Raw genomic sequence first — 17,305 nt, forward strand, 5'->3', positions numbered from 1 at the left:
GGGCTTGGCCTGTTCATGGCCTACCTCTCTCCCATTTGAAGATGGGTGGAGAAAAGCGGCTCTTCTGCATTTCTATGGAGGGGTGCTGGGTGGGTTGGGGTTGTCGGACTATTTTGATTTTTTTTCTCTTCTGTTTCTATTGTCCCCTCTTCCCCTTCTCTTTTTCCCTTGTTTAGCCTTCATCTCTACCTTCCCTACTGTATACAGTTCTCTTTCGCAGGATCGTTATGCGATTCCTACCTACTTATATTGGCTCCCACATTATTGGCAGTCATCCTACTTTTCCCAGAGAAACTGAATTGTCACGGGTGCACTTGCTCATCCTTCAAACGTGAAAAGATCGCAGACCATTGTAGCAAATTGAAGGGGGACATAATTCTTTTAGAGGAGAGACTTATTGAATCCAACAGAAATGCCAAATTCTACTGTTACTGGGTTGCCGAATCATTATTTTCCCCAGCAGTAAACAAAAGAAGAATCAGATTAATCTCTATGAAATCTGAAGTCAATGTTTTATTTCACATCCATGATCATTATGGCGGTTAGCTTATCACTAGGGTTAAAAGGAAGGACAAGGAATTTGCTATCATGAATGTCTATGCCCCGAATGATAACTCAGTGGATTTTTGCAAGGAATTAGATAATAACTTTTGGAGCTCCCTGAAAAATGGGTATCATCTGAACAGGGATTTTAATTTACCGATGGACGGGACCTTCAATAGACTGTCAAAACACAAATTCTTGGGTAGCAGGTCCCATAACCCAAAGAAACTTTGCTGTAAGAACAGCTATCTGTTCCATGTCTGGAGGTTATTTAACCCATCAAGCAGTGATTATAGATTTTACTCCTCTTCACACAACTTTCTATCCAGGATTGACTATATGACCCAAAATCCCAAGATTAAGCCAATAATAATCTCCGACCACGACTACATGTTGACCTTGACAACTCCACTACCCCTCCCAAACAATGGCACCTTAATGATGCCCTCCTGGAGGATGACAACACTAGGGACAGAATCACTACTGCGATTATTCAATTTTTAAGGGAAAATGCACTGGAGGACACCTCTGCAAGTATCAGATGGAATGTCATAAATCCATCCCTTAGAGAGACATTAATAAATCTTGTCTCGACCAAAAATAAGGACATGAATACACATCTGACGGATATAGATTTGGAAATAAGAACATCAGTAAGTCCATTAGACACAATGTTGGCTTGGAGGTGGTTCCAAAATTACGCAACTTGCAATTTGATTATAACCAAACTTGAAATATTTCAAAAATAGGGCCATTACTTCTGTTATTAAGAATAACGCCGGGGAAGCTCTTACTCCACCCCCCCCCCAAAGACATTCTGGAAGTATTTCACACTTTTTACGCTAGCCTGTATACACCCAGCAAAATGGTGAGCCCTGATGCCCGGAGCTCATGTGCCCTCCCCTCAGGTTTCCCAAGAGGACCAAACTTTTATTAATGGTCTGATTGAAAGAGAGGAGATTGTCTCCGCCATTCAATGCATCAGGGCAGGAAATGCCCCTGGCCCCAATGGCTACTCGTCCAAATTTTATCAAATCAGTTTTTCAGGATCATGATTTCTCAGGATGCTATACAGGCTCTGCATCTGAGGCTACAATAGTAGTCATTCCCAAGGAGGGGAAGGATCCCTTGGATGTTAAGAACTTCAGGCCAATTTCTCTAATCAATATTGATTGTAACCTATATGCTTAAGTCCTTGCACGGAGATTAAAGAGGGTTATACTAAAACGTATTGCTGCCTCCACAACTAGACTCCTGAAAGCCAGGCTTGCTGCAGACAACACCAGAGTACTCTGTTGTGCTCAAAATAAGGCACGCTATGCAAAATCCCCAGCAGGCGACTTAGCTCTTGAAACAGAAAAAACCTTTAACAAGGTGTCTTGGACTTTCCTGCGGGCCGCCTTGCAATAATATCAGCTAAGAGAAGCTTTTTACTTGTATGGTATTGGCACTGTACTCGAGTCCAGTGGCAAAGGTTAGAGTCAACAGCCATCTCTCTAAATCATTCCTGTTAGCCCAAGGTACTCGACAAGGCTACCCGCTATCTCCACTTTTGTTTCTGTTGGTGATTGAGCCACTTCTATCCTCTCTTAAGCACAATAGCAACATTGAGGGTGTTTACTTCCACTCAGGAAGACAGTTATTTGCTGCAAATGCAATGAAGTGCAAATAATAATGGAAGAAGCAGACATGGCCATTCCTCACATCATGTATGAGATGGAGAGATTTTCTCAGGTTTCATGTTATTCGCTCAAAAGAACCAAGACCGAGGTCTTCCCACTAAACTTCCACTGCACGTCTCCAATATTGGGTAACTGGGGCTTGAAATGGCAACCTGAGGCAAAGATCTGAATATCCCCTCATGATCAACAAAAACAAAACATGTCCAAAATTAAAGATCTACTAAACACATGGTCCTCCAAGCACATTACTTGGTGGGGTCGGACAGATACGATTAAAATGATGGTAGCAACATTGGCCAATTTCCTTACGAGTATGTCCCTATTACCCTCTCGGATTTCCTTTGGAAGTGTAAGTGGGCTAGAATCTCCGGAAACATGTTGAAGCAGAATAAGACCACGGATGGACTTAACCTGCCTGGTTTCCCAAGATATCAACAGGCTTTCTTAACATCCCACCGTTAATGGTGGTTCAGGGACGCAGATGTTCCCTCTCCACCATGGCTTCAGATTGAATCTTGGTTAGTTCATCCCCACCCCTTGGCTCTACTCTCTCCAGTCGGGGTCTTGCAAAACTACCAATGGATCATTCTCAACCCACACTACTAGAGAGGATTTCCACACTATTACGTAAAAACTATTGAGTAAATGTCTATTTGAGTCAACTCTGGCCTCCTTATGGCACAATCACAGGATCAAACTAGATGGGAGGTAGGTGTTCTGGGAGTTGTGGGCAAACAAGGGCATAAATATCATTGGGGATCTAGGTGCGGTCCTCAATCTAACCCTCTTTGCTGCCCTAAGTGCCCAATAAAATCTCCCCCTTATAGAATCTTATAGTTTCTTGAGACTTATGAGCGCCATCAGTAAACTACCAAGACCTCACTCCCCTGACCTTCCAGGGCTACTGGTTAACTTTCAGAAATTAGGCCACTCAGTGTCACGCCTCTATAAATTACACAAACTTGCTAGAAAGCACTTACTTAAAAATCTAAAAAAGAAATGGCTGTAACATATCCCAACGGCACATGCCTCCCACTGTACAGATGCAACATGGAGTACAATTTGGCCCTCTCCTTTTATGGCAAAAATTACCACGGCACTAGCCCAATCTAGATTTTGGACGATACATAAGACATAATGGGCTCCATCCAAACTACACAAATTGGGGCACAGCTCAACGTACAGCTGTCAGCAATGCCATCAAGATGTATGTTCTTTTGAGCACTTGTAAGATGACTCAATCTTCAGCATACGATTGAAGATATGTTTAAGATACAGTTTACCGAATTCTTGATGGTGACATTGGGAACTGCAGCCCACCTACACACCATTGACATTCCTGAACATGACCTACTCTTATTATAACTGATGTTGATGCTGGGTGTCAATACGATACAATTAGAGTGGAAGTCAACTTTTGAAGTTCCTTTCAACAAATGGTGGAATACGCTATGTTCCACTAGAAGCGCAGATATCATAGTGTACAGAAAGCTACACAATACACCAAGCGCAAGACAACATTGGGATTCTTTTGACAAGTACCCACAAAAAACTAAACCACCATGAATAGCATGCAACCATACATTACTCTCACTCCGATAGTGATTATCCCAGATCTGCCACTACTGATCCGACCACACTTCCCATCATTACTGGATATTCCTTCCTCCCCCTCCTGCTATCCTATCCCTTCCTATGCTGTGTTTCTGAGTGCATTTCGATGGGGATAATATGTTAGGTACCCTTCAGGCGAGTTCACATTATAAATCTTAGGATGTTATTACTGTTGTTCTGAGGTACCACACACTGGTACTTTCTCGCCTTTGATTTGTATCCACTTCAGTTTGTATGAGTATTTTACCCAGTAAGTTTACAGCTGTATAGGACTGTCCTGACAGTTTGTTGCTAACCCATGCTGATCTGGACAGTACGATCTTTAATATGCTCACAATTTCAATAAAAGTGGTTAAAAACAAAAACAGAAAAGCATTACAGGGCTGAAAAAGATGGATCATTTGACAACTTGACAGTGACTATTGTTAAATTCATATTTGGACCACTAAAAGCTATAGAAAATTTGGAACTGAAAACTGTAAAAGTTGAAGGATCACATTTTTTTCTTGAATAATTCACATACAATGACAGGGCAAAAACGCTTTCAAACAATTGCCAAAAATATCTAGGAGGACATACTGTACCTGGGAAGGATGTCAAGGATATAAAGAAAGCTTTTGGCCCTTGGATCCAACACATCACCTTGTAAACCAATTCTATATAAAAAGTAAAGAGACATGTTCTTTTGAATCTTCTTAAAATTAGCAACAATATTGCAGTGAACACTTTTTGTAAAATACTTTGCAAACTCTAAGTTAGTGCCTGATGGCAGGTTATCACACTAACACAAATTGCAAATTATCAAGTCAGCAATGTTGTGGCATAAATAATGATTTTGGGCTAGTCAAATGAATGAAAATTGAACAGTTCTCCGGAGAAAAAGATTGCTTACCATCAATCTCAGATAGCGGCAAACTGGTGTATTGAAAATCTTGAATGGTTGGACTGTGTCTCTATAAAATGCTTAAAAATAAAAGCTTGAGGGGCATGGCCAGCAACATGGCTGAGTAGCCGCGTCGTCCAGCAGCTCTGTCAGCCCGAGCTAATCCTGTAAATAATCCTGCCTTTGTGAAGCCATCAAACGACCCAGAGGGGAGCTCTATGTCCCTCGACCCACAAAGGCTACACTAGAAGGGTCGAGAAGGAAGTTTCACCACAAGAAAGCCTCCAAAAGCTGCTGAAAACCAGCATAGCAGCCCAAGATGGCAGCAAGTCACGGGCGCTGATTCCGGCTGATGAGACGGAGAAGATTAAAGCACCGCTGCGAAGTGACCGTCTGCTCCCCGGAATTTATACTTTGGCGGGGGAGCAGCGGAGCCGAACGTACCCTCTGGGACTGAAACAAGTGTGGTTCTCCCGGTTGTGACCATCCCGGAAACCTGCTGAGATAGGCAAAGTGCCGCCTGCGCAGAAGGTGGCTGACTGAGGGAGACGGGAAGACGAGAGAAACCCTAACAAACCCAGAGTGAGGCGGAAAGACGGTGTGGGAGCCCCCTAGCGGCAGAGGGAATTCAACAAGCCAGGGTAGGAAAAGCATTTATTAAAGGGACCGGAAGAAGAGAAACGCGGCTGCCCAGGTGGTCAGTGGACTTCAGAAATTGTGAGCGAGGACTCCAAGCAGCCAGTACCCAGGTCTACAGAGGCTGGCGAGGTGCGGGGGCCCGTGAACTGAGAGCGTGCTCGACTGCGGCGGTCCCGGGAACCACTGTGAATCATCGCAAATGAGGCCAGCAGAGAGAGGCACTGATTGAGTGCCCGTAAATGAGATGTGCCACGGGCCGCCGAGGAGAGGCAAAGAAGTGGCGGGAGGCCATTGGCTGTAGCTGCGTCTCCGATGGTGGTGGCCGCTGAACCCTGCGAGGGGGAGGAAGGGGAAAGCTAACAACGGGGAAATTCAAGTGAGGAGGACGACCGGACATAAATGATCCCCCAAGGATTGGTGACGTTTATCAGGCATCCATCTCGCCCAACCCCCCCTCCTTAAACATCACCCCAAAAAAGAAGAGACTGAGATCCCCCTTCAGGGAAGCTGAGAGGCGACTCCGGAGCCACATGGGAGCACCCGGGGAGCGCCCCAGATAGACAGCCACAGGCAAGGCCATAGACCTACCTGAGGGTCACTGCTGCAACAGGTACCAGGCCACGGTCGAGGGTGAGCAGAACCCTCTACACAAAACAAAAACACCTTAGGCAGTGAGGGAAGGACGTAAGCTAGAGAAGAAAAGGCAACTGAATAGTGCGAAGAGGCTGCAGCATCCCCACTCAGATGTGAAGCAAGCAAGAGCCAAATGCCGATCCCCGCAAAAGAGATTCACTAATAAAGCATATAGAGTCTGGGAAGAGACCTGGTCAGCAGCTAAAGCGATGGCGAAAGATAAAGACCCCAAACTGACAAAACAGGGGAAGATGGACCGTTATGCAAAAGTGATACCCACAATTACTGGAGCAGAGGGAGAAGACACACCTGTGCCAGACAATACAGCCGTACTACAAGTGATACAGGCCTTCAGAGAGGCTCTGGAGGGAAAGATGGCCGAGGTGCGATCAGAGGTGTCACTGCTGCACCAGGACTTGCGCAAGATCTCAGAGAGAGTGACTCTAGCAGAAAATCGTATTGCAGAAGTGGAGGATGTGTCTCACACTATGCGGAAGGAAGTCACAGGGTTGTCGGCCGCAATGAAAGAGGTGACATGGAGGGTGGATGATGTAGAAAACAGGGCCGGCCAGAATAACCTCGCCTTCATTGGATTTCCGGACGGGGTGGAAGGGCCAGACCCAGGACAGTTCCTACTGACATGGCTTAAAGATACCCTCCAGAATGCGCAGTTCTCACCCCGTTTTATAATAGAGCGAACTCACAAAGTGCCACGCCACTCTATGCCACTCCACTCTACGCTGCACTACTCCCCTCTTCGCCACTCTACTCCACAATGCCCGTCTCTACACCACTGCACTTTACTCTATGTCACCGCAATCTATGCCAATGCACTGTAAATCACTTTACTCAAAACCAATGCATTCTACACCACTGCACTCAATGCCAATCTACTCTGCACCCCCACTGTACTTTACACCACTTCACTCTAGGACACTCTACTCCACTATACAAAATGCCACTCTACGACACTCCACTCAATACTTCACTCTCCTCCATTAAACTCTACCCACCGACAATCTGCTCCACTCTATGCCACGCTAAGACACTACTCCACTATACGGCTGTTAGACCTGGCATCCTTGGCGTGGTTTCCCCTGACGTTTTGCCTCTACCTCCTACATTTTGGACACTGTGATGGATTTTGTTCTGCTGGTTTAGATGCTTTGGGCACTTTGCCACTGCTGATCAGTGCCAAAGTGCAAGTGCTCCCTGGTTAAATTATTACTGTGATTGGTTATCCATGATTGGCATATTTGTTTTACCAGTAGGTCCCTAGTAAAGTGCACTGAGTGTGCCAGGGCTGGTGATTAAAATGCTACTAGTGGGTCTGCAGCACTGATTGTGCCACCCACAGGAGTAGTCCTAAAATGGTGTCTCAGGCCTGCCATTGCAGTGCCTGCGAAGTCTGTGAACTGCCATGTTGTCCTGGCCAGTGTACTCACTTGCCAGGCCTGACCCTTCCCTTTTCTTACACATTGGACACCCTTAAGGCAGGCCCAAGGTACCCCTCTGGGCAGGGTGCAGTGTATGTGAAAGGTAGGACATGTACTAGTGTGGGTAACATGTCCTGATAGTGAAATACTGCTAATTTCGTTTTTCACTTTTGAAAGGCTATCTTGCCCATAGTCTAACATGGGGAATGCTGTGTAACATGTTTACCTGCATATCTTCCCATAATGGCAAGATAGACATATGGAATCTGGTATCCCTGAACTCAGAATTTAATAACACATCTTTTAGTGAAGATGGTTTTTAAATTCTAAGTTTGGAAATAGCCCTTTTAGAAAGTGGCTATTTTCTTGTTCAGCCTTTCTGTGAGCCTCTGCCTGTTTGTGGATTCACTGTCTGGTTTGTGAGTGACAGGGGCTGGGGGTGGCTCCAGGAGACTGGGTGAGTCAGCAGTAGGCTGAATAGACCCATTTGCATGTAGAGTGATGGGGAGGAGTAGCACCTGGGTCTGAATAGGGCTGTGCCTGTCTGGCACAATGCTGGCTCCACCTCCTGCGGTGCGTCTGATGGCCCTGGCCCACACTCACTAAGGAAGAAGATGTGCCCTGGCAGAGTGCACCCAGAACTGGTTTGGACTGGGTCCAGGACTCCTCACACAGAAAGAACAAATACTTTTGGTGTATAAAAGTAGAACTGAGACCCCTGTAAAATCAGATTAGGAAAAGGAAAAACTTTGTGATCAAGAAGGAATCCCTGCCAAAGAAGAACAGCCAGGAAGACTGAGGAAAAGTGCTGCCATTGCTGAGTGTCTGGGAGCTGACCTGCAGCTGCTGTGATTGCTGAGGAAGTGGACCAAGGGACAGTCTGCTGTGTGCTGTGTTCCCCTTGCTTGAAGAGGAGCTGTGCACTTTGCCCCCTCTGAAGTCCATCTATCTCCAAGGGCCTGGAAAGAGCTGGCCTCCTGTTCAAACTCAGGAACATTAAAGATTGCTCAATGACTCTGACAAAACTCGCCCTACATTGTACTCCGCTGTCCCTGCTGTCTCTGGGCTGACCTGAGTGACCCCAGGACACCGCTGAGGCTCTTCGTGCAGCCTGCCTGACGTGCATGGTAATTATTTTGCCCAGCGTGAGATACGGAGGGCCGGTACTTTATCTCCACCTGCCACCGTTTTGCCTGCATTGCCGATCTCTTTGATTTGCGAGCATTTTGGGATCACCGCCGTGGTCTCGCCTGCATTGCCGATCTCTTCCATTTGCGGGCATTTCTTGATCACCGCCGCCGGCCCGGGGGACGCGAGTGCTCTGGATTGGCATTCACCGCCGCTGGCCCGGAGGCAGGGAAACGTCACCACTGAGACGTGCTGGGATTGGTTCAAGTGCAGAGGGTTTCCCAGCAACCGAGGGGCTCGTCCAGGCAGAGCCGCGTCACGTCGTTGGAAGAGCGAGGCGTCCCCTAGCAACTGGGGCTGCCTCACGCTCGTGCACAGTGGGCCGAGCTTCGTCAGAAACCGGAGGAACGCCGGTGAAGGAGAGAGCTGCCCCGCCGGAGATCAGCGCAAGGTGACCAGCCCTCTCCCGCTCTGCAAACCAGGGTAATCGGCCACATTAGTGGAACCAGCTGGCTCCGGGGGAAATTGTGCAGAAGTATGGGCTGCTGGTGATCGGTGCACACACACGCTATAGCGGGGGCATGACTGCTTATAAGAGCACCAGTTTGGGGAAAAGTGAACCGTGTTACAGAAACAAAAGAACTTTACTATAGTGAACTGTTTTCTCACCACGAGAGCATTGCTACAGTGAACTTTGTCATTTTTCAAGAGAACATTTTTAAGACAAGATTATTAGTTTATGTGATTAGTATGTCGTTTTTGATCTGCCTAATCTATATAAAGATAACTTTATTTTTATAAACAACTTTTGTAGTGTCCATTTGTGGTGTTTTGCTATATTACTGTGAGTGTTGGTACAAATACTTTACACTTTGCCTTGGGGATAAACCTGTCTGCTCGTGCCAAGCTACCAAGGGGGTGAGCAGGGGTTAACAACAGTGTGTATCCCCCTTACCCTGACTAGAAGCAAGGGTCCCTATTTGGACAAAGGTACTTAACTCTGCCAACTAGAGACCCCCAGATCTAACAACGGCACTCTACACAATTCCCTATGTAGCAGTCCATGCTACTTTACTCTACTGTTTTGTATGACTCACTTCTACACTGTACTCCACTTTGACACTTTTTGCCACTCCACTCTGCGACACTCCACCCCACTCTATGCCATTCCACTCTACTACACATCTCCACTCTATGCCATTCCACTCTACAATAATCTACTCCGCTATACGTAACACCCTCTAAGTCACTCCACTCTGCTCTATGCAACTCCATGTAATACACTCTACGTCACTCCACTCAGCTCTAAGCCCATCTACTCTATGATGCTCTATGCCACTCCACTCTACAACACGCTACTCCACTTTGACACTCTATGCCATTCAATTCTACAACACTCTACTCCACTCTACGCCCATCCACTCTATGCCACTGCACGCCACTCAACTCTACTCTACATCAGTCTACAGTGTACACCACTCCATGACACTCTATGCCACTCCACAACTCTCTCTGCCACTCCAGGACACTCCACTCTATGGTACCCCATGCCAGTCTCCTTTATGCCACTAACTTTTAGCCATGCTAAACAGCAGGCACGCTGATGTACAACAAGGCTAAAACATATTGGCAAAGACAATAGCTCTTGCATTGGCAAAACCTATTGGCTTTGCCAATGCTCATTAGCATAACCTTCACAACCAAAACTAAGTGTAAATGTGTGTCTCTTACATATGAACCCCCTAAGGCGACCTATGGAGTGGAGAGCTTCTTTCCAACTAAGTGTAAATGTGTGTCTCTTACATATGAACCCCCTAAGGCGACCTATGGAGTGGGGAGCTTCTTTCCAACTATCGCTCCATCGGCCACGCCTTCTCCCACAACTCAAGGCCAGAAAGACCTCAAAGGACTATCTATGGTATGGAACAGTTCTACTTCCATCCACAGAGGATGGAACTCAGTTTCTTGCCAGATTAGCTCTCTCAGAGCATAGTAAAACTACAAGAAGTGCCAGATCAAAGGTAGGCATTACAACAACAAAAATATTGGGTAGAATAAGGCAGTAAACATTGATTGCCACATGATGTAAGGTGGCATTACACAATCTGTCCGGGGAGGCAACACTGGATATGTAAGCTCAGCTTTCCAGTGGAATGACAATAGTTGCTGGTAGTAACATTCAAAATAGTAAGCTATAAAGAGCCCTGCAGCAAGGGTCTTTCTCTTCCTGTGCACTGAGAAAGAGGATAGGGGGAGCTGCTCCCGTCAACCTGAAACCAAACCTCATGAAGCCATACTCGAAGTATGTCTCAGGTGTCCCCGAATATGGAAAGTTATCCTCTTCAGCCAGACGCCCAGAAGAAGTCCCATTTTCATAATCCAGCATGTGCTACTGTGCACTCTCCTCTGCAAATCCGGCCTGCATTGCGTGCAGTTTATCATAGACTAACCGCTTGCTGATTTCCTTCTGCTTTCACAAGGAAGGCCCAAGAAGGCTCTCATCAGCCTTTACACCTATAGGGTACACTATATCTATCCCCATACGAATAATTCTCAGCCCCAGCGATTGCAAAAATGTTACGTTTGATCAGAGCTCTATCTGGAGTAGTGCAACCAATAGTAGGTATATTACCTTTGTACCTGGAGTTCCTCAGGCGACCAAAATGCCAATGAAAAGTGTTTTTCCAACCTATGATCATCAGATTTCATATTTCTTCGTCTTGGATTGTTGCCTTGTATCACTGGTCAGATGCACAGGCTGCAATAACTGGAGTGGTTAGCTATCTAACTCTACCATGTCAGGGACCTCAAAGGCTGAAAGGTTTTGTTCAGATACCCAAAAGTATCTTCATCTGTACCGAGGGTACCACCTGCAAGCCATAGGTCCCACAGATTTAGTAAGGAGAGCACTTCATGGTAGGACTGAGCTCCATGTGACTGAGCTCCGCGTGTCCATGTCGCTGTGACAGTGTGCAAAGAGGTCGCATAAATATTGTCTGGCAAAAATAGTGTGTGCTAAATTCCATTGCATTTCTTTTACCCCATCGGGGTTAGTAATGGAAAACCTACACCCATTTGTGGGATATTTTTGTGGATGATATTTAGGCCAAAATATTTTTGCAAGACTATATTTAGGCAATATTGTTCTGTCATAAAACCAAATCAGTATTTGTTTATCATCCTTGGCTCATAGTTTTTCTTTGATGCAACATGTGATCTGAGATAGTTATTGCTTATGGCCTTAGGTCATTACCATTCCGGGTTTTCTCCCACAGGTGGCATCCACAGCTCATACTCCCCGCTTCTCCCCTACCGAGGTTGTGATCCTCAGCATGTGGCACGCTCACCCCACATACATCCAACATTAGGGTGTGAAAGACAGATACAATTCCTCCTCGTTAATCAAAGTTATTTCCGTGAGTATGTGTGACTTGGGATGGAAATTCAAAAGCGAGACACATTTGCTCACAGAAAATATTTGATGGCTCAAGCCCAAAGGCAGGACTAAGAGAAAGAGAACATCTTATTGGGATGCAGCTGAAAGGAATAATCAAAAATGTTTTCCCTGTGGAGAGACAAAGCCAGACAAACAAAATGTGATGAACTCTTGAAAATCTCTGACTAATGTACATTTCCTGAAGACTGGGGCTAGGTGAAACCCCAAAAAGTCTAAGTCTTATTAATACATAAAAGGAAACCAGAGGGAGGAGTAGGTTGCTGATTCGTTCAAGCTGGTTTTAGTGAATTACATCGAATGTAATATGTAAAGCAACACGAGCAGAAAAGAATGAACATGCTACTTTTTGAATAAAAATTAAAACTAGAGCTATTGGTTAACCAAGTTTTAGGCATTACAATTTTTTAATGACTCTGTAGGAAGAACCCAAAGAGGAAATGCACCATCTAGCACCAGTGATTTCGTTTCTCAAGATACTTAAATGGATCATGCATTAAAACGGTGCTCTCAAACCATTTAAACATACCTTGTAAATGGCTGGCAGGGAGGACTCATTAAGATCATATCAATTGACAGCCTGTTGAAATCTTCCAGTGTTATACCCTGCGCCCAAACAAAGAACAAACAAATGTGCTTTTAATCGCATCTTGTATTTTATCACAAGTACACGTGTGATAGGGCAGGAACTCAAATGAGATGTGGGAGGACAGAAACTGCCTGAGGGCTATTGGCTTAAAAAGCGAGTTTGAAATCTCTGCATCTCACCTGATCTTGTTTTTCTATTTCTCAAACAGACATGCATTTGGGGTCATACAGTTCAACTGAAAAATAACACTAGATTTGCCTACAAAGTTTGTCTAGGTTTCCCTTACTTTCGCACTACAGGGATAGATAGAGTTAAGCAAAATTGTCAACAGGGATTCAGAAGGAAGTACACGGCAGGTTTAAATAATTGCTCTGTTTAATTTTCTGTAAATAAATTAGAAGCTTAGAACAGTCTCATGGTAAGGGAGCAAATCACTCTAATGCAAGCATGGAAATGACCCAATCCGGCTGGTTCAGTAGTAAAGAGCCTTGATTGTGGTGCAGGGGCCCCCTACACCTCTGGGCTCTGGTGCTGGCTTCAAGAGAAGGACCAGGAGTTTCTGGGGTCGCTTGTTGTTTACCAATCCCACCGCCCCACTCTTACCCAGTCTCACACACCTGCACCGCCACCTCCCGCTCACCTGATTGCCTAAGAACAGTACGGAGCCCCACCAGTACCACCGACATGCATATTCGGTGGCTCCCACACTTTAAGTGACTACAACCTCCGCAGTGGAGGAGACAAAATAGGGTAGAGGTAAGGGTCTAATATCTAGGCAAATCAAGCTTCGTTCATTTGTGAAATGTGTTATTTGGATTAGCCTATACTCTTTATTAGAAATCGTTAATGAACATAGAGCAGAATAATTTTCTTACAGTCTGACCAAATGCACAGCCAAACAGATGCCGTGTCTCGTGATTGACAAGATCAGAGTGTCTCTTTCCTTTGAGCCAATCACAGGCTCTCTGCTCAGTGTCTGAGGTCTACTCTCTATCCCCTCTGCTCTTGTGTACTCAGATGAACCCACTGCTAGTGTTCATCATGAACCTTGTCCTTGAGGCTCAGTTAGCCTCCGATGGCGTTTAACTCTTGGCTGGCATCAGCATTCCTAGGGTGGCATAATGCCAGAATGTCTGAAGCAATTCAGGGCTCTATAAATGATAAGAGGCCTGTCTTTAACAGTAAAAGAATGAGACCGCCATTCTTGTCACTCCACAGGCTGCTGACTTTCTTCACAGAGGCCTCATTCTTGCTCCTTCACTTGCCCCCACACGACTCGACTTACAACCTCTTACATTCCTCCATTATAAACTAATTCCAACGAAGCAAATACATCAGCTTGCCAAACCTTGCAAACGTCTGATCCTAGCCTGACTCAAAGCCACTTTCATCCAAAATGCATAGTCTTCTTTTTAAGAACCTCCTTTCTCTCAGTGTGTATGTTCCACAAACTGCACCTTAGAGGGTAACAATCACACTCCAAGCCATCCTCCCCAAGGGCAATTGTACCATGTGGCCATCAAGGAAAGTCAAGACCACATTTATTTCTGCCAGCCATTGAATGGCCACCTTCTCAAGCTAGTCTTCTGATCTCTTGTGCCAAAACTACCTTGGGACGGGCACCTCGTGGACTCGGCATGCTCATACTTCCACTTTGATTCCCATACCCTTCACAGCCCCCTATCGCTCCTTCTCATTTTTACTTAGCATTTAGACACAGGAGGATGGCATCACAAATGTTATAAAAACAGATACCCACTTCTAGCATCACAGGCACAATATACATTGAAAATAAATTTGCAAAAGCTTCTGGGCCCAACTTAATGTGCCATGTTCATGCAAAGCCGTCTTACTAAAATAATCCTTTAATATGCCTTTTGTTATTGAATCAGGTTTGTATTTTAACCAAAGATTGTAGTCATCTCAGGTTTGATGCCATCTAAGAAAAGTTGGGTCCGGCATTGCAGCATCCGGTTCCGTCGTGATCTCATAGGGTTTGTCTACTGTGGATCGAAAACAGAATCGTCTGACAAATGGTAAGGACTGCATGCTTTTATAATTCATATATGAATTCTGAAATTCCCAGTCGAGAATGGCAGGTTGAGGAAAAAAAGGTTCTTGCCCTTACACCTCTAACTTTAATAGGTGACCACATTCTACTTTGCTTGGGGCTAGTTCTTTCTCAGTTCGCAGGGTCTGCTCCCCTTCTTGTTTGCTTTCTACTACACATTCTAATCCCCTTCTAGCTTTTAGATTCTTTACCATAGTGTGACAGAATATTTGCGGACTTTCATGTTGTATAGCAAAAAATTAAAAGATGTATGTATTGCATACGATATAAGAATAAGATTAGGGTCTTTTCTTCAGACAATATGATATTGATTTTCAAAACAGCTACTGTTATGAGAGAATAGGACACGGATGGCAATAGATCGAAAAGAAATGTCTTTTGTTATATTTCTTGAACTCTTCAGGTGCTCTAGAATGTGACCTGATGAAAGAATTGAATGATCAAGCGGACGCAGTTATTTATTCTTAAATAGACCTTATACACACCATTCGTGGATTAAAAAGTTCCCCTGCATGGCTGTGGAGAGAGAGTGCCCCTTCCTCGAGTTCTCCATAGTTAGTTTCTGTGAGTTTTAGATTTTTGAATCAGCCCACACAACAATCATGCCCAAGTGCCAAGGGAGTCCTATGACACAGAATGAGAACCCGGGTTGGACACTTTGGTATGAAGGGGCATATCATACCCAACCACCCTTTTCCTGTGTGTGAACGCAGCTAGCTTTCCTGAATGTAGAATGCGGATAGCGGATGCAGAAACAGCTTCCACAGGCAGGGCAGGTCCTTTTACCGGTGACCTGCCAGGAAGAGTTGCCGTCTGCGTTCGCCATTATTCTAAATTGATCTGCCAGTCCCCAGTTAACAGTCCTTTACTCTATCAATGTGGGACTTGGATGGGACGTTTGTATAGCTGACACATGTACAGTAGAATGTGCGTGAAACACGGGTGTTGCGTGTGACCTGCAACTCAGGAATGTAATTAGATTTCATGAACCACACAGAGTGGTACAGAAGCCAGAGGTTAGAGAAACCTACGCTCCCTGAATTCATGAGGTCCTTTGTAGGGGGTCAGACTCAAGAATGTGGAGGATAGGAGAAATAGACGTGTTTTTGAGTGAAGGGAATATCCTCTGTGCTCTCCTACATCATTGTTCTATAGAAGTGTTATCCACAACAGATTGAGTGGTAGTTAGGTGGGGGTTTTTGTGCCTGGGATTTAGATCTCCACCTTCAGAAGACTCCCAATTCCACCCCACCTACATTATGACACTGTGATACAAAGACTATGAGAATTTGGGAGGAACAAACAAAAGTTTAGAACTGACTAAACTTGTCCCAGAGTTGTACTTGTGGAATCCATCAACTCGGTCTGCAAACTTGATATGAGAATAGGGTAAAAACTACCAGCCGGGGTTGCAAAATTACTTAACCAGATTCCAGGGTCTAACAATAGTGGTACTCTTGTGCTTCAGGAGTGGGTTTGTTGATTGCAAAATACTCTACGCCACATTTGGGAACAGCAACTTAGATATTCTGCAACCTGTCAGGAAGTACTGCTGTAGTCCTGCTTTGAGGGAATAAGCTGGCTGGCTGCTAAGGAAGAAGCTACCTAGAATAGGAAGACTACGAGGGCCAGAACAAGTGCTGCAACCCAGGGAAAGATGTGCAGCCACGAGGTCCTGCGGCTACTGCACCAAGCCTGTTCTGTCTGGTACTCCCGGGGATCGGAACTGCATCCTGTTGTCTCCCATACTGAGAAGAGGCGCCTGTGACTCCATGTAGGCAAAAGAATGGAGATTGAACTTTAGTAGTCACACCAACAGAAACCCAAGCACAAATGGTGGTTTGTCACTGACCCCTGCTGGATCACTGATGTGACCCATGACGGCTCTTCACTCTGTTTGAGTCATAGGTTTGTGTTTGGAACCGATGAAGAACCATCCTTGAGGACATACTTGCGCCCTTGCAGCACTAGTGTAGTATGAACTGCTTCCCCCTGTCCGCATCCCCAAGCCTCATTAGAGGGAGTGCATGTCTGCTCCCCGTATGCTAGGCCAGAGGCAACTGCAGAGACAGTGGGCCGTGGAGAAAGCGCATCACCAGGAGCCATTCAACCCCTATTCTAGCAAGCCATAACAGGTCGACCAGGGTCAAGCTGAACAAGCAAGGTACAGTGCATAGCCTTGAAAGGAGGAATTGCAACTTTTGGGGAGTACGTTTATGTGCTCGCCAGAACCTATCCAGGACTGACTTTGGGAGGGATATGGGGGGACCCAAGTGGGCCTCGAGAGACTTACCCATCGATTACCGAGAAGGTCAATTAATCCCACAGAGCCAGCATACCTCAGCAGCCACATACACTTTCACCAGCCACCAGACAACACATTTCTGCCTCACACACACACACCCCGCATTCACAAAAGCAAAGCAGGAGGCCTATCATTCCCCTACATAACACCCGACACTTGGAACGACTTAACTCAACACACCAGAGCCTCCTCCTCACTTCTTGAGTTCTGAAAGAAGCTGAAGACCAGGCTCTTGGAATAGCTCTGCAGGGGGTACACACCTGTTCAAGCACCTGGATACCCTCACGGGTGGTTAGTGTGCCTTACTAATCACCATAACATAGCATAC

The 17,305-nt window shown here is 45.6% G+C and overlaps 1 protein-coding gene across 4 annotated transcripts in view; it reads right to left on the reverse strand.

Moving 5' to 3' along the window:
- TRDMT1 (tRNA aspartic acid methyltransferase 1) overlaps positions 1–17,305 on the reverse strand; it is a 203,036-nt gene that overhangs the window by 98,014 nt on the left and 87,717 nt on the right. For all 4 annotated transcript variants that reach the window (XM_085631510.1, XM_085631512.1, XM_085631513.1 and 1 more), the window contains exons 3-4: positions 12,542–12,618; positions 4,424–4,495 (exon numbers count right to left, since the gene is read on the reverse strand). In XM_085631510.1, the coding sequence (XP_085487636.1) occupies positions 4,424–4,495; positions 12,542–12,618 (149 nt within the window). The remainder of the gene's footprint in view (positions 1–4,423; positions 4,496–12,541; positions 12,619–17,305) is intronic.

Source organism: Triturus cristatus, chromosome 10 (genome assembly GCF_964204655.1).
Source record: "Triturus cristatus chromosome 10, aTriCri1.1, whole genome shotgun sequence".
NCBI lineage: Eukaryota > Metazoa > Chordata > Amphibia > Caudata > Salamandridae > Triturus > Triturus cristatus.